The following is an 18,336-nucleotide window of genomic DNA, read 5'->3' on the forward strand; positions in this document are numbered from 1 at the left end:
TTCCAAACAAATGGGGAAGATTTCTTTTGCAAAAGTGTGCTCAACTCTCTAGAGTCCAAACTCGAACCCTTCTGTAATTCATTGAAGATAAAACAGCTTCCTTTTTACTCCTGGCTATATGGCATGCCTATATTTGAAAGTGGTTTAAAAAGAATAAGCTTCATTATTGATGTCATTCATTAAATAACGTTAGATGATTTGCTGTATGCCAGGCATATGCTGTTTGTCATCACCTATTGTAGGTAATGAGGATATAAAAGTCAATAATTTACCATTGCTGCTATTACAGTTATCTCTCCTGACTTTGGGAGAAAAATAATGAACGTAAGATAGTGCAATGTAATGATTAAATGCTCTAATAAAGACGTAATACTGTGAGGATTTCCAAGGAAGATAACAAGTGTTACATCAGTGGAGGTCAGGAAAAGAGCCACAGAAACAAGGTACATGAACTGGAATTAAAGGATGAATGTTTAGGGAGCAAAGACCCTAGCGAAGGGGGCACTGGCAGTTGTCGGGAGGGGTAAGACTGGAAAATTCAGTAGGGTTAGAAATTAAGATACGCAAAGGAAATGTGATGCTTAGGTGATATTTGGAAGGACCACTTTCATTTGGAGGTCTCTGAGAAGGGTACAACAGTTTACAGAAAAGATAATGAAGATTGTTAGTGGAGATGGATAAAGGAGCCTGGAAAAGGACTCTTCCTAAGTATAGTACAGAAGTATTTAGGTTATGTTGTCATTTGTGCAAAAATAAATTGTCAAAGGTTGAATTATGTTCCTCCCCCTCACCATTTATGTAGGGTGGCCATAAAATTTGTGTGCGATTTTAATGGCTCAGCGCCTGTAGCTTAGTGGTTAGGCCATTAGCCACATACACCAGGGCTGGCGGGCTCGAACCCGGCCTGGGCCAGCTAAACAACAATGACAACTGCAACAAAAAATAGCCAGGCATTATGGCGGGCACCTGTAGTCCCAGCTACTTGGGAGGCTGAGGCAAGAAAATTGCTTAAGCTCAAGAGTTTGAGGGTGCTGTGAGCTGTGACGCCAGAGCACTCTACTGAGGGTGACATAGTGAGACTGTCTGAAAAAAAAAAAATTGTGTGCAATTTTAAATTGCGTAGTATTTTAAAACGCACATGAACCTTATGGCCACTCTGTACATTAAAGCTTTTTTTTGTTTGCCTATTTTTTGTTTTGGGCTTTTTTTTTTTTTTTTTGAGACAGAGTTTCACTCTGTTGCCCTGAGTGGAGTGCCATGGCATCATCACAGTTCATTGGAACCTCAGGCTCCTGGGCCCAAGCAATCCTCTGTTGCCTCAGCCTCCCAAGTAGCTGGGACTACGGGCACCTACCACAATGCCCAGCTATGTTTTCTGTTTTTAGTAGAGATGAGGTCTTGCTCTTGCTCAGGCTGGTCTCAAACTCCTGAGCTGAACCCAGGCAATCCACTGACCTTGGCCTCACAGGGTGTTAGTATACATTGAAGTGTTTTTTTCTGTTTTGTTTTTGCTATGAGATGGATTTATTCTTACACTGATGAATAATCAATTTATACCAAATTTTTGTTAAGCAACACCCATTATCAAAAGGCTTAACAACCTTTCCTCCCTTCAGCTCTGCAATTCTTGTAGGAATATTTTCTGAGGAAAAAATCCAAAACTTAGAAAAAATTGTATATATATTGTTTATTGTCAACTTGTTTATAATACAGAAAACTCAGGAGCCATATATATATCTAATGAGATGAAAATATATGATACACACATGAAGTAAAATAATATGCAAAATAGCATATCTCTATGGCACAGCAAATACACATGATGTAATGATTGAAATGTTAATTAAAAAAAAGACAAATGTGATTATCACATAAATATAACTTTGTGTAAGAATAAACTAAACCATAAGCCCCTAAGGTTTACCCCATAAGGTAAGAAACTGTGTTTGTCTGATCTACCTTATAGGGGAGGAAAAAATAATTTTCTCCTCTACTCTTTCTGGGTTGAAATGGACCCCTGTAACAAAGACAGAACAAGAGGGAAAAAAGATGTTCATTAGCATGTATATTTCACCCATGTGTGGGAAATACCCAGGGAAAGAGCAATTCTCAAAGATATGGCTTTGAATTCTAGCTCATCGAGTGTCTTTCACAAAAAAGAATACACTTTTTTGTTTTTTGTTTTTTTTTTCCCATGAACAAGACAAAGGAAAAGAAGTTTGAGTCTCCCTAGGGGTGGTAAATTGTGGTGGAGTGGAGTGAATCTCTGCTAGGTGAAATGACTTGATCACAGCAAATTCTAATTAGAAGGCCAATGAATAATTATATAATTTGATTTTTGATTGATTTGATAACAAAAATCATCATGCTTAAGCACTTGAACATACGAAAAACCTTCAATTTTACAGGCTGATTTTCATCACTGGTCATATCTTCATAGCCAGGGAAGGTAGAATTTGAGTCGGTGTCAAAGGATTTTGACAAGAGGGATGGAAAAACAGCCTTTCAATCAAAGGGTACAGTTTGAGCACAGATCCGAAGGCTGGGCATTGCATGTATACAGAGCAAATGGCAAGTCATCAGATGAGGCCGGGGTAGTATGGTGATGGGACATGAACTTGGAGATACACTTTGGAACCAGGTTTTGGAAGACCTTGAGTAAGACTAGCAAATTGAATTTTATTCATTAGGCAGAACAATTTTTGACAGTGAAAGTGACCTGACTCATGTATTAGGAAGAGAACTTGGGAAATAATAAATGTAATTATAGTACACAAATTCTCATATGTGTACAGAGTCCTAGAGTTTACATAGCTTTCATTTGGTCCTGCAGAATGAAGTAGAGAAAGCCCTGTGTGGAATTGGGAATCCACATCAGACAAAGTCTGTTTCATCTATGCCTATTCCTTGAAGGGTTCTAAGTAGACAAGTAGTAGATTTGTATTGTCTCCATAAGAGACATATATACTTAGGAAGATTAATGAAATTCCTTCAAGAGTTCTTTTTGATAAGCGGGAAAACGTAATTAAGTAAAGGATAACTTGGAAAACACCAAACGTATCATCTCACAAAGATAACTACTCTTAAAAATGTAGTAGGATACTGGCTTCCATCCCTTTTGCTACTCATGTTTATTTCTCCATCCATCCATTCATTTATGCAAAGAAAAAACATAGATACTATGGTAGATCATATATAGATAGAAGATTATAGGAGAACAGAATGTCACTTCAAAACGTGCCACATTGGCATAAGGATTATCTTGAGCTAAAGGCATCTGAGAAGAAGTTCTCAGTGCCTGCCCTGTTTCCCTAAGAGCAGGACGCAGATGTACAGAGACAAAGTTTCCCACTCTTCCCTTCTCTGCCAGGATTGACAAAGGTTAACCACAGAAGGCGATGTTAGAGCTTAGAAGCCTGGATAAGGCAGCAGAGGAAACTGCGTAAGACGTTTAACTAACTAGCCTTTATCTACCAGGTACTTGCCTTTACATTGAAGTTTTGATACCTAGAACTTTAGAATGTCAGCCTACTTGGAGAAAGGGTCTTACAGAGGTCATTAAAGTAAGGGCATTTATGCTGGACCCTAATCCAAGAGGATCGGATGAGGAAATTTGGACGTAGACGTCTACCGAGAGAGACGATGTGAAGCCACGTGGAGAAGTCAGCCATACACAAGCCAAGGAGCAATGCCTAGAATGTAGCCTTCTCTCAGGGTCCATAGAAGGAACTCATCTTTTGACAACTTAATCTTAGACTTGCAGACTGTGAGACAATAAACCATCCAGTCTGTGGTACTTTGTTACAATAGGAAAACTAATATAGAACTATTCTGGTATATCTTTAAATCTGCTTTCCTAAGGGTAGGATGAACAAAAACAATAATAATAGTGGTTACTTTTGAAGGGATAGTGTTGGGAAGAGATCTTTTACTATTTGTTTTTATAATTTATTTGTGAACATGATACTGAATAAATAACTTAGCCAATTGATATTAAAGGAAAACACAACAAAGTTATTTTAAAGAAGAATTACCATTATTTCTGATATAATCAATACAGAGATAAATAGTTGAGAAGAGAATTGAAGATATTAATATTTGTACCTTTCACTGTTGATTGGGACAGTACTTTGAAAATTATAGGAAAATAATGAGTTCCACTTTATGGATATGAATTTTATAACTGAGATGAACACTCAAGGTGTATATGGGGAATATGGCAGCTTGCACCTATAATCCCAGCTCTTTGGAAGGCTGAGGCAAAAAAGTTATCTGGTGACTTGGCACCCCATAGCTCAGTGGATAGGGTGCCAGCCACATATATCAGGGCTAGTGGGTTCCAACTGGCCCGGGCCTGCTAAACAACAATGACAACTGCAACAAAAAAACAGCCAGGTGTTCTGGCAGGCACCTGTAGCCCTAGCTACTTGGGAGGCTTAGGCAAGAGAATCACTTAAGCCTAAGAATATGAGGTTGCTGTGAACTGTGACGCTATAGCACTCTACCGACGGCAATGTAGTGAGACTCTTTAAAAAAGTAAAGTTATCCGGGCTGGTGCCACATGCCCTTAGTACCAGCTACTCAGGAGGCTGAGGTGGGAGGAATTCTTGAAGCCCAAGACCAAGGGTCCTCAAACTGCGGCCCGCGGGCCACATGAGGTGGTGTAATTGTATTTGTTCCTGTTTTGTTTTTTTACTTCAAAATAAGATTATGTGCAGTGTGCATAGGAATTTGTTCATAGTTTTTTTTTTAAACTATAGTCCGGCCCTCCAACAGTCTGAGGGACAATGAACTGGCCCCCTGTTTAAAAAGTTTGAGGACCTCTGCAAGTCTTTGAAGCTGTCGTGAGCTCTATGATCACACCACTGCATTCCAGCCTGGACCCTGTCTCTTAAATAAATAAATACCCTTTCTGTACCTAGAAATGGATTACCAGGGCTAAGGCCAGTCTTGGCTTAAACAGTCTTGAATGTTTCTTACTGTTTCATTGATTCTATTTTATTTAAAAACTCAGAAAGGTTAAAATATATAATACAAAGTGTACCTCTTAGATTTGTTGAGATATATAAAGACTAAGAGTTGAAGTATGCAAGCTATTTTAAGGCCAGAAAAAGGTAAGGAAAGAATGGGCCTGGGAAGAACACGAACATTGGGGGTGGCAGAAGAGGAGTCATTGAAACTGAGAAGCAGAGATGAGCTAAGGAAGGGTCAAAACAATAAAGGTTTAAAAAGTCTGAATTGACTGTGGACTATAAAATTAAAATTTTGTTTTACATTTCAAAGAAATCAGATTTATGTCTTTGAAAAGAGGACAAAAGAATCATTAACCTTTCATGTACTGAATGCCAAATGATATTTGTTAATATTCCTCAGCAAATAATACACAGTTGACCCTTGAACCACAAACGACATGATTTTGAACTGTGCAAGTCTACTTATAGGTGCAATTTTTTCAACCAGACACAGCCCAAAGATACTGTAGTCACAGGATGCAAACTCACATGTATGGAGGGTTTTATTTATTTGGGTTCCACGGAGCAGACGATGTGATGTCAGTATGTATTGACTGGGTATACATGGAGATATGAGGCCCTGAACCAATCTCCTGCCTATACCAAGGCATGACTGTGTTCCTTTACGCCAATCGGCATTGTATCAGTTATTAAAATGGATAACGCCACGCCATTTGAAATTACTGTATTTTGCCATGTAGTGTGCATACTTTTTGCCCAAATTTTTGGAGAGAAAAATAAGGGTTCACATTATACACGGCTAGTACTAATTCCATATCTATGTACATGTTTTTAATTCCTTTGTTGTTATTATGCATTAAAAGTGTAACTCTAGAAGGCAATACTGATATCTATATGCAAAATATTGGTTTCGTTGGACTTGTAACAAAAGCATTTGTGGCCTAGGAAGAGCCATGTATTTCTTGTTGTACACTTTAGGTGGGAACTAGTTATCTAGCTTGATATTTTTAACAACATTTACAGGAAAATCCCTTGGAAAATATCAAAAGGGTTTTGTACACTGTGAGTTTAAGCTAGCAGTTAAAATACGCTGAAGAGCACAGCAACAGGGCTGCAGAGAGACACTCTGTACCTCCTCTCTCAGAGAATGTCATCAGATTGTGAAGGCAATGGGAAGAAAAGCTTCTTCACACACCAAGATAGAGGAAAGCAATGTGAGGGGAACCTCCAAAGGGGCCAGAGGTGAAGTAGGAAGTGAAGACCAGGACTCTAGAGCAGCAACCAACTGACATCTCTGTTTCAACAAAGATGGTACAAGGAGAGGGTAAAAGAATTGCACGACAAGGAAACACTGATGATTTCTCAGGGACACCTAAATGGTACTTTAACTTTATGAAGAGAGAAGAAGGTTTGAGCATGAGGATACAAACAAAATTTGCCCCCAAACTTCCAGGAGCCTATGAAAATCATGTTTTGGGATTTCATTCTTAGCAGTCTTCAAAGACTGTCCCAAATCACCCACATGGGTGAGGTCCCACTCCCATGTGATGTGCCATCCAACAGGACTGTGGACGTCAAAGGAGCAAAGACTGTGGCCTTTGTACTAGTGGACGTGAGAAAACACATTGCACTGTTGTTCTGGCTGTTTTGCAGATGGAAAAAGCTACCAGTTATTATTATCTTTAAAGCAAAAAAATTTCCAAAAGAAAAGATTCCAAGTGGAGTTAGGGTTCTCATGCATGAGAAAAGATGGATGAATGAAGATGGGGCATGAAAATCTGTCTGGTCATGAAGGCCAGGGAGGAGGATTACTTAAAAAAACGGCTTTGGTTATTTTTGATCACTTCAAAGCCCTGTTACACAAAGTGCAAAAGCAACCACAGTGGACTTGGAAACCCAACGTGCTGGGACACCTGATGGGCTAACCAGCCAACTGCAGTCTCTTGATGTGTCCGTCAACAAGCCCTTTAATAAGCTAATGAAGAAAGAGTAGACATCCTGGATGCAGTCAGCTGGTCATGATTTAACGCCTGCAGGTAGAATCAAGGAAGCGTCCATCACCCAGGTTTGTAATTGGTTCCTAAGATCTTGGAAGAGTATCAAGAGGAAAGTGGTTGAAATCTTTTTTAAAAATGCTGCATCGGCAATGCAATGGATAGAACTGAGGACAATGAAATTTACTGGGATGAGGAAAACAACGCTTCAGAAGACACCAGTACTGTAGAAATTGAAGAAGATGATACTTCTGATATTGACAGTGAAGAGCTCTTGTCCTTCTGTGATGTGCAATTATAAATTTGTTATCGTACCTAAAATTTATTGTTAAAAAATAATGCTAAAATGTCTTTATAATATAAAAAAACAAGCTTTATAAACAAATGGAAATTTGAATTAAAGATTAACTCTAAAGACTTTTTTTCCCTGAAAGTTTGGCCCAAAATGTGGATGCACATTATACATGGGAGCATATTATACTTGACAAAATATGGTATAACTCTAACTATTGAGGTAAAATACTTTTTTTCTGAGTATGTAAATAATTATGCTAATAATACTAATTGTGGAAAATTTTTCCTAATACAATAAAATAGGAAATGACTTATAAACTAGAATAAAAATTGAAAATGACTTATAAAATCATCACTTAGAAATAGAAATTATTATTATGTAGGTAAATTTGCTTTTAGTCTCTTTTTTTCTATAAATATAAACACATGCATGCATTGAGGTAAGTAGATGAGTGTTCCATTTCTTTGCAACTTTCATACCTTGATTTATGTCATAAACATCCCGTACCATTGAACGTTCTTCAAGAAGAAAGAACGGCTACAAAATCTCTACTATATGCGTGTTCCATCATTATTTGGTTTTTCCCATGTGATATTTGGATAATATCTGGTATTTCATTTGAAGCAATTATTAATATTTACCTACAATTCTTATGGTTTTCTTGGGCTAGATTTCTAGAAGTGGATGGAATTAGTCCATGAAGGTTCTGAGCATTACAAGACATGATGTTTTGTGTCTGTATTCCTGGATGTGTAATAGTGATCTATTTCTCCACTAACAGTGCAGAAGGGAGATGCTCATCTTGTTATCCTATGAATATTTTCATTAAGATATATTTAGATTACTTAATATTAGGGTACAATAGCCATGCAGTTATTATTCTTAGAGTAAATCTTCTCTTTGATAGATTCCAAATATCTGAGGTGTCATAAATTATTAGCAACGTGCACTTGATCATTTTCCCTGAATAAGTCTAGGTTTAGTAATGAGAAAGAGTGTAAGGAATGGTTCTTGCCTTATGTTCACATAGAATTTCTTTTTTGGAGGTTTGTTCTCTAGTCTATATGTAAAATACATTCAAAACTTTCTATTCAAAATGGGCACATGAAAATTATAAGCCACTAACTCTAGCTACTATCTCCTAAAAAAACAACAAAAAAACACCTACTTTTTTAGCATAAATTGGTGGGAGACATGCAGTGGGGTTGAGAAGGGTGACTGAGTTCTAACAGAGCCATCCGTCTAGTTATGTATACAGGTGGCAAATGGGTTATTAAAATAGTGCATTGCATCTTACGTTTGAAGTGAAAATTGTAATTAACGAGGGTGTTCTTTCCTGTTGGTACTTTACTACAGGAGTCTTGTCCATCTTGTTGAGTTTTTAAAGATAATGAAAGTGATATTGTTTCTGTTTTAGTGAACAGTACACATTTCCCTTAGGTCAAATAAATATTTTAATCTAAGGAGATTCTTTGGCATGTTTTAAATATCTTGACCATGCTATTTATTTTATTCATTTATTGATGTATTTTTTGAGACAGAATCTCACTCTGTGGCCCTAAGTAGAGTGCAGTGGCGTCATCATAACTCACAGCAACCTCAAACTCTTTGGGCTCAAGCAATCCTCATTGCCTCAGCTCCCTGAGTAGCTGAGGATACAGATGCCTACAACAGTACCCGGCTAATTTTTTCTATTTTTTTGGAGAGACAGAGTCTCACTCTTGCTCAGGCTGGCCTCAGAACTCCTAAGCTCAAGCAATCTGCCCGTCTCAGCCTCCCAAAGTGCTAGAATTATGGGCATGAGCCACCATGCCCAACCCATACTATTTCTTTTAAAATATAACCATAAGTTCTCTAAATCTCAGTTTTTTGTCTGATCTTAGGTGGCCATAATGTAATGTTAATTTGCCAACCAGTCTTAATTATTTCATGATTGCATATTTTTACATTTGTATTTTCAGACTTGAATATTTGCTTAGTTACCTCTATTTAATTTCGAAGATCAACTCTGAGTGGCATGCGGGGATATAGTCTAGAACTTGATTGGCTAAGTAGATTTATCCCCTCTTTTGTCTTAAGATTCTTCAGTTCTTTAAGATTCTTTGTGAGGGAAAAGAGAATCATATCACTAATACTAATGCTTTTGTATCTTAATATTTGTGGCTATACATTTTTTATATCTTTGGCTTACTCTTTAATTAGTCAAAAAACTACTGTATTTAATGCCAAGAACTGTTTTAGACATCTTTTTATTTCCAGTAGGCCCCAGCATAGAATAAAAATAGTAGATGCTCAGCACACAGTTTACAAGTTAACTTTTTGTTCACTTGTAAAATAAAAGAGAAAAAGCTATAGATTATTACTCTTCACAAACGCAAAACATTTGAAATATTCGTTCATTCTGGTATTTTGTCCTGAAGTACAGTCTGCGGTCTGCTGTGCCCCAGGGCCAGCTTCCTTCTGGTATTTTATCATAGGTAAATAGCCATCACTTTCTATGGTTGAGTCAAAATCTAAAAGAAAGAAGGCAATGTTTTTATATGTGTTGAACCTTGCATTTGGACTAGTTCATAATACAACAGAGCCATTGCCATTGAAAAGTCACTCTCTTCTCATTTCTCCTGTCTGTTTTCTTGCCATATTTTCAGGGACTCCCGAGAGCCTAGCTGAGAAAGAGAGGCAACTCATGGGTATGATCAATCAGCTGACCAGTCTGCGAGAGCAGCTGTTGGCTGCCCACGATGAGCAGAAGAAACTAGCTGCGTCCCAGATTGAGAAACAGCGCCAGCAAATGGAGCTGGCCAAGCAGCAGCAGGAACAGGTGAGTGAGAACGAGAGATGCCATCAAATCCTTCAGACATCCTCGCTTTGGTCACTGTCCCAGGCACACGAAGGTGGGTGGGTCTGCCTTTCTACCCTAATTAAGTATATAAAATGGCAAAGACCAAAGCCAACACAGACAAGCACATCTGAAGGTGCTTATTAACCACTTTGATGGTAAGAAGCCTAGAAGTCATTATAAACAAGGTGAATTTTGACAGATCATGTGAGAAATACCAAAAAAAAGAACCACGGGGAGTCAAGAGGACATTTCTAATAAGCAACATGATGAAAGAATTCATTAGAGAGCTGAAATTTTTAGACATATGCTTTCAAGACTAGGTGGGACTCCAGGAGTAAAGGGAACTTCCAACTGGGGAGGGTAAGTTCAGTCAGGAGGCTATGATAATAATGTAAATTAAAAACAGTGAGAATCTAAATTAGGCAGGGTCACACTCACAGACAAAGAGAAGATAAAAGAAAAGAATAAACGGGCAGAAGAGTTAGGGGGTTGTGTACATTTTTGGGGTGGGCATAAAGGAGAGGAAAATTGTTGTGTCTCAGTATCAGGAAAAACAAGAATGGCATCCCTCCAAATACGGAACGGCAGGAGGAGGGAACATTTGGAAAAGAGGGTTTTTGTTTTTGTTTTTTAGTTACGTTTAATTAGACCTGTTAGGTTGTCCATTTGGAGAAATGTGGGAAACAGGTACAAATGCCAATCCACAGTTTGGAAGAGAGGGCAGAGCTAAATTTTTCTAGTTTGTTTACTTAGAGATGGTAGTTTTTTGTTGTTGTTGTTGTTGTTGTTTTTCAGTCTTTGGCCAGGGCTGGGATTGAACCCACCACCTCCGGTATATGGGCCGGCACCCTACTCCTTTGGGCCACAGGCGCCGCCTGTTAGAGATGGTAGTTTAAAACACTGGAGTAGATAACATTCATTCATTTATTCAACAAACAGTAACTGAGTGCTTCTTATGGGCCAGGTGCTGTGGCTGTGTCAATTAACCTGAGAGACCAAGCCCCTAAATTCTCGTGGAAAGAGAAATAATTTTAAAAGGAACAGATAAATTAAAAATAGCAATGAGTAACTTGCAGAAATGCAGGAAGAGTACCATGATACGTATTGATTGGTCTGAAGAGGCGGTGCTTCTTAGATTGAGAGATTCCAAAGCTGTGATGACAGTTGAGCTCAGATCTAAATGGCACAGAAGAGGCAGCCGTGTGAATATCTGGGCCCGAGTATTTCATGCTGAGGTATGGCATGAAGTTCCACTTAAAGGCCTTAACTCAGTGGTAATATCACGAAAAAGAGGAGAGGAAGTAAGGACTGATCCTTGGGAGATACTGGTATATAGCTGGCAGAGAAAGAAAAATGAATATATCCAGAAAGAATCAGATACATCGTGGGGGGGAGGGGGCAAGAGTTCAGGGTCATAGGAAATAGGAAAAGACGGAGATTTGAAGAAGAGGTGACAGTGTTGAAGGCTATAGAAAAGTGGTCATTCTTGTATTAAATAGAAGGTACAAGATTAGTCATGTAGATTCTCGTTACTGGCCTTGAAGGCTGAGGCTTCCAGGAAGTTTTAATAGTAGAAATTAGACGATGAGGAACTGATTGCCTGCAGTAGAGAAATGAGGCAATGCCATGAATGACTCCTTAAAGAAGTTGACAGTAAAGGGAAGGTACGATAGAGAATTTCAGGAGAAGATGCCTCTTTTTACAGCTAAATCCCTTAACTATCCATGTTAGCAGCACAGTCCACTCACCATTTCTTTTTCTTTTATTGGGACAGAGTTTCACTTTGTCACCCTCATTAGAGTGCTATGGCATCATAGCTCACAGAAACCTCAAACTCTTGGACTCAAGTGATCCTCTTGCCTCAGCCTACCAAGTACCTAGATCTACAGACACATGCCACAATTCTTGGCTATTTTTTACAGACAGGCTCTCACTCTTTCTGAGGCTGGTCTTGAACTCATTAGCTCAAGCAATCCACCCCCTCAGCCTCCCAGAGTGCTAGGATTACAGGTGTGAGCCACTGCACCTGGCCTTGCTTGACATTTCTTTTATTATTCTTGCTTATTTTTTATTTTTCTGCTTTTTTTTTTGAGAAAGAGTCTCACCCTATGCCTTGAGCAGAGTGCAATGGCATCATAGCTCACTGCAACCTCACATTCAGGCTGTGAGCATCCTGCCTCAGCCTCCAGAAGCCACTGGGATTACAGGCGTGAGCCACCATGCCAGGCACTTGCTGCCCATGTCAAGTAGTGGATAGCTACTGTGAAATCAAGGGTATCTGTGTGTCTATATATTCCTAAAAAACCTTCTAGAAAGCTTTCAAAATATAAACTAGCAGACTTGAAAAAGATGAAGAGATACTCAGATTATGTTTGAGGAGTGCCCCCCCCCCACCTTATTTCCATTGTATGTTTCTGCTTGGTGGTTCATCTCTGCTTGAAAGACAATTATTTTCATTTTTAATGAACTGCCTCATCATTTTCCTTAAAGATACATGTGGCCTATTACTGCTGATGGCCCATATTCCTCTTGCTTTACCTTTAGGATAAAGCAATTCAGAATGTTTGCTGGACTGGAATAAAAAGCACCTCTCTCTTTTTGTTCTTTAATGCTCCATCCTTTAGGATTCTGGAGAATCCTAGGAGCCTCTGAAAAATGTAGCCTAGATGGGGATATTTCTTTTTCAAGCATCTTGACTTATTTTGGTGAGTCTGAAGGCACCCACCTGTCCTGAAAAATTTAAGCAATCATTGATGAAGAGGTTCTTTTCTTTTTCACATTCAAGCCCATCCCTGAATATCATGAAGGTATTCTAGAATCTTTTGATTCTACTACTTTCTCAAGACCTATGACATTCTCCTTAGAATTTTAGAAACCTTTAGGTTCTTCCAGAATCTCTCTGCTGCGATGGTAAGATGTCCCAAAATGCTGCCTCCCACCGCCTGAGAGAAGAGCCTGGGTGACTTGCACGGGTCAGGTTTCTAGCCCCGTTTGGCTCTCCCCGCTGCCCTCCAGCATACCAAGCTGGCAGGCACGGTCCCCACTCTGTGGTCACAGATCTCTTCACAATGGACATTTTTACTTACTCCTTAAGAGTCAGGTCAGGTTCCTCTTCTCCTGAGAACTCCTTTGTGACACTCCTCCCACCTCTCCCTACTCAGCATAGGACAGCCCTACACTGGGCACTCACCACTCCTATTACAGCCCTTACAGATGCTGCTGGGTCCGTTCACTCACCAGCCTTTCTACCAGACCCTGAGCTCCATCCCACATTTGTCTATTCAATAAATGTCCATTAAGCACCAGTTTGATGCCAGGTTCTGTTCTAAGGACTGGGGGTACAGTAGGGGAGTGAAGCAGGCAAACATCTGTCATGAATTGAACTCTAGTGGAGACAGATAGATGGGAAACCAGTAAACCATGGTATACGTTGATAAGTATTGTGTTGTCAATTAAAGCATAAATTAGAGATAAGGGTCCCAGGTACAGGGACAGGCTCTCTTAAAATGGAGGCTCAGGGAAGTCTTCGTTGACTGGTACCACATTTGAGCAGAGACTTATAGGAGATGACAGAGTGATCCATGGGGCTGTCTAGCCAGAGTGTTCCAGACAGAAGGGAAAACAAGTGCAAAAGCCCAGAGGCAGGAGCATCCTTTGAGAGGAAGGAGCATTTTGATATGTTCAAAAGGCATTTGGGACTGCAGTGGGGCAGGAGTGGAGTGACAAGGGGGACCGAGGGAGGAGATGAGATTGGAGAGGTAGCAGGAGGCCATATCATATAGGCAGAGCCTCACAGGTGTTACGTGGATACTGGCTTTAACTCTGAGTAAGACAGAAGGATTTGGAAAAGATGAAGAACACAATACAATTGCATTTTAAAAGGATCTCTCTGATGTTGGTCTGTAACAGACTCGAGGGAGCAAAGGCAAAAGTACAACGAGCAAATAGGAGACTATTGCCACAGTCCAGGCAAGAGATGCAGTGGCCTACAACAGTGCAAGGTGGGCGGCGCTGTGGCTTAAAGGAGTAGGGCATCGGCCCCATATATCAGAGGTGGCGGGTTCAAAGCCGGCCCCTGTCAGGAAAAAAAAAAAAGAACAGTGCAAGGATATGAAGTGGCCACGTTCTTGATATAGTCTTAAAGTTCTATTTAATAGATTTAAATATCAAGTGAAATATTGATATGAGGTAGGAAGCAACCAGACTTAAGGAAAAGAGTAATATCCTTTTTCTACCATCTCCTTTCCTTGAAAAAAAAAAAGTTTTTTATACCAAAGAAAAAATGAAAATATTAAAGTAATTATAATTTTACCAGTGTCCATAAAGAAATTTAAAAATGTATTATAGTCCACGTACAGTGGTTCACACTTACAATCCCAGCATTTTGGAAGGCCAATGTGGATCACCTTAGTCCAGGAGTTCAATATACCCCATCTCTTCAAAACATAAAACAGGCAGCACCCGGAGCTCCCTGGGTAGGGCACCAGCCACATACACCGGGAGGGTCCCTACCCTCAATGAATTTATGGACTTTACCCTAGGACCCAAAAAGAGGTTAGTAGGCTCCGTGCCATAGCACAATGGTTACATGTAGCGCCAGCCACATACGCTAAGGCTGGCGGGTTCAAACCTGGCCCTTGCCAGCTAAACAACAATGACAACTGTAACAAAAGATAGCTGGGCCTCATGGTGGGCGCCTATTGTCCTAGCTACGTGGGAGGCTGAGGCAAGAGAATCGCTTAAGTCCAAAGAGTTTGAGGTTGCTGTGAGCTGTGATGCCACAGCACTGTATCCAGGGTGACATAGTGAGACTCTGTTTCAAAAAAAAAAAAAAGTTAGTTAAAAGGAAAAAACCCAAATAAATATAAATCAGCATGGAGCATAGTATTAAGAAGTAGAAGGTGTTACGTGTACGAGTGCAAATAACAGGGAGTGATTTGTGCTGTTCTCTGGGGTAAACAATAATACCTAAGATGTCCACAGGGCCAGATCTCCAATTTAGGTTTGAACCTGTTGAATTTGAATACTGTTGAATAAATGGATAGAGGGGGTGGAGCTAGAGCAACGAGTTAGAAGCACTTGGCATACATGTGAGAGTAAGTACAGGGGAAAAGGAATAGCTTCTAAAATTGAGCCTGAGAGAAGTAATACTCAATAGCTGGACAGCGACATTGAAAATGGCTGAGAAAAAAATAGCTGTGAGAGGTAGGAACAAACCCAGGAAAGTGTGATGTCATAGAAGCCAAGGGAAGAAGTTCAAGATCAAGGGAAAACGTTTGAGTGTTGAATTCTGATGAGAGGTCAAATGTGAGGACTGAAAAACACTTCAGAATTAGAAAGGGAAGTTATTGGTGACCTTCTCAGGAGTCATTTTAATTGTGAGAGGGAAGCAGAAGCCGGGACGGAACATGTTGAACAGTCAGTGATGAGTGGTTTGTGGAAGGCAGAAATGAGAGCAGCGTTTTCTAAAAAAAAAAATCAGAAAATACCAAAAAAATAAATAAATAAACCTCCTAAATTACGGGCTATAGTATCTCACAATACTCGGTGTTACTCTGAATTCTTAAGTCACAACCACCCCCGGGTTTAGGCAACATGCTTGCTGGTTTAGAAAAGGGCTGAAAAGGTCAGAGACGATGTCTTCTTAATCTATCACCAGGAAGAGGGATTTTGAAACACTAACATTTCTTTCTGGGAAATTTCACTGTCGCGGTATCTTAAGCTTCATTCACTCGTTTTAGGCTAATGGGAGCATCCCTGGCTCCTGAACACTACCTCATGCAACCTACTGAAGGAGGGAGTGCTGATAATTTAGGGGCACAGGCGCATCCATGTTCATCATCTTCATCAGTGTCAAGTCAAACTTTCAGAAACAGAACAGGGATGATTTCTCCCCCCGTGACTAAAACACACTTCTAAAGGTTTGATGTGCAATTTCTCTCCAGATCGCAAGACAACAGCAGCAGCTCCTGCAGCAGCAACACAAGATCAATTTGCTCCAGCAACAGATCCAGGTCAGAAACCATCATTTCAATGTACTTCTGATTAAAACCATTAGATTCTGTTTCTTATTCTTACATGGCCTGAAATGCCCCACCAAATGAGAAGTACTTTCAGTCTCATTCGGGACGTGTCACCTCCGTGCCACCTGAGCCCTATCACAGGCCCTACTGTGCCAAGGAGCTTCAATCTAAACAAGTGAAGGATAACTTTCATGTTACTCTGAGAAGAAATTATAGCCGAGGCATGTTTCATTTTCCTTCTACTTTTTAAAAAACGTGCCTGCAAGTCTTCTTCACAAGGAAGGCAGAGGACACAAAAAGCAGAAAGGTGTAACAGGGTTTCAGTTAGAGACAGCCAGACTGAATTTTATACCGTATGCCCAAGAGCCATGTGTGACAAAGGCAGAACTTAGGGAAGGTGGCGATGAGGCGTTCAAGCTGGTTTCACTGTGGTATTGCTTAGAGAAAACAAGTTTGAAGGCTCCACAACCTCCACATTTTTGTTAGATACACAGAAATTTACAATGATAAGTAGAACAAATATGAGAAAGAAGGAAACAGCTATGTTAGCAACAAATGGAAAAAATAAGTTGTCATCGATGTCTTACTCTACCATTTGCTAGTGGCATGAATTCTGACAAAATGCTTCCTTTCTCTTTATGAAAATCTACTTCATGAAATAGGCTTATTTCACTGTATTTTGAGAATGAAATGAAATTATGAGTTAAAGAGCTTTAGGCTAGTTTCAGAGCACCTGGTAAGTGCTCAAAACCTACCTGCTATGCTAATCAAGAAACTCAACTTGTGGATCTATGTGTGAATCCATCCTGTGTACCATCATCCATCTGGAGGTAACCATTAGGTTTGCAGTTAGCTAATCTGGGGAGAATTTGATCATTCTCTTGAAGTTATGTCTTGTGAACTCAATATTTTATTAGGTGAAAATACATATTATAAATGACAAAAGCAAAAATGTGTCAGAACCATTTCATTCTGGTATCGATCATAGTTTAAGTTCTTTGCCAACAAATTCTCCCTCATTTCATCTACTTGGATCAGGCACACTTAATTTCTTTACCCTGGATTTAACAGGCCAATCAGCATCCAACCTTTCTTGTTCTATCTACATGGGATTTTTGTGAGCTGGTGACAGCTGCAGGGCGATAGTGCGACTTCAGTGAGATGTTTCAACCAGGGATCTTTGCCTTCCTTAACTGTAAATATAATCAACACGTTTCTAACGTGTTTTTTTATCTGTTTATATCTGGAGTGTGGTTATTAATTTTAATAGTGTAAATCTCTTCATTGGACTTTATGTTGTTCAGGCAGAGCACGTGGATTTCAAATATCTTTTTAGGCATTTAATGTTGTTTTTAATAGGGAAAGCATAATGTATTAAAATTGTTATGGCCATTTCTCATTATAAATAAGATATAATTCACTAAGCAGCAATGTGACAATATGTGTATATTTGTCCTCTTTCCAGGGTTAGTGCAGGTAAATGAAACTGACAGAGTCCAAACCCATCAAGCTATTACTATGTTTTTAAAAAGTCTAGGGAGCAGGGAACATTTCAGGCAACAAGTGTAATAAGTACCGAGCAGGACTGACAATCTGAAAGGAATTCATTTTCACAGCTTCTAGCACATTCATTAACTAAAAGCATAGTTCTAAAATATATTTTGTGAATTGTTAATTTGGGAAAGCCTTACAAACACTTAATAGTTATGAAACGCACAATATATTTGAATTTCATTTCGTCTCCTGAGAAACTGTTCAAACAATTATGGGAAGCACTGATGTAGTCTCATCTGCAGAAATAGGAAATTAAAAATGTAGAACAGAGCCATTTTTCCCCACATAAATTCTTACCATATTTATTTTGAGAATATTTTTTATCTTCCCTTTTCTTCTTTTTCTTCCCACTACCTCTTCTTCCCAGGAAGCACAGAGCAAAACTGAAGAAGAGTAAAAATAGAATCCGCTAACATGGAAGGCAAATCAAATTTATAACAAACACAAAATGAATTTTAATCAAAAATGCGTATATAATCGTTTTATGTAATGTTCACAGGAGAATTTATTATAGACTAAATTTTAATTGAGTTTGAAAATACTCTATATTTTGATCTTTTCTTTCTTGAATCTGAAACCTTAACATTTTTTTAGAAATAAACATACCAATTTACATTACTCATCCTGATTGCATTTTCTTAGATGTTTTGTATCA

The 18,336-nt window shown here is 39.2% G+C and overlaps 1 protein-coding gene across 3 annotated transcripts in view; it reads left to right on the forward strand.

The window, feature by feature from the left end:
- Positions 1-18,336, forward strand: part of SOX5 (SRY-box transcription factor 5) — a 439,900-nt gene that overhangs the window by 212,524 nt on the left and 209,040 nt on the right. For all 3 annotated transcript variants that reach the window (XM_053556184.1, XM_053556185.1, XM_053556186.1), the window contains 2 exons: positions 9,911-10,083; positions 16,050-16,118. In XM_053556184.1, coding sequence (XP_053412159.1) covers positions 9,911-10,083; positions 16,050-16,118 — 242 coding nt within the window. The remainder of the gene's footprint in view (positions 1-9,910; positions 10,084-16,049; positions 16,119-18,336) is intronic.

Source organism: Nycticebus coucang, chromosome 12 (genome assembly GCF_027406575.1).
Source record: "Nycticebus coucang isolate mNycCou1 chromosome 12, mNycCou1.pri, whole genome shotgun sequence".
NCBI lineage: Eukaryota > Metazoa > Chordata > Mammalia > Primates > Lorisidae > Nycticebus > Nycticebus coucang.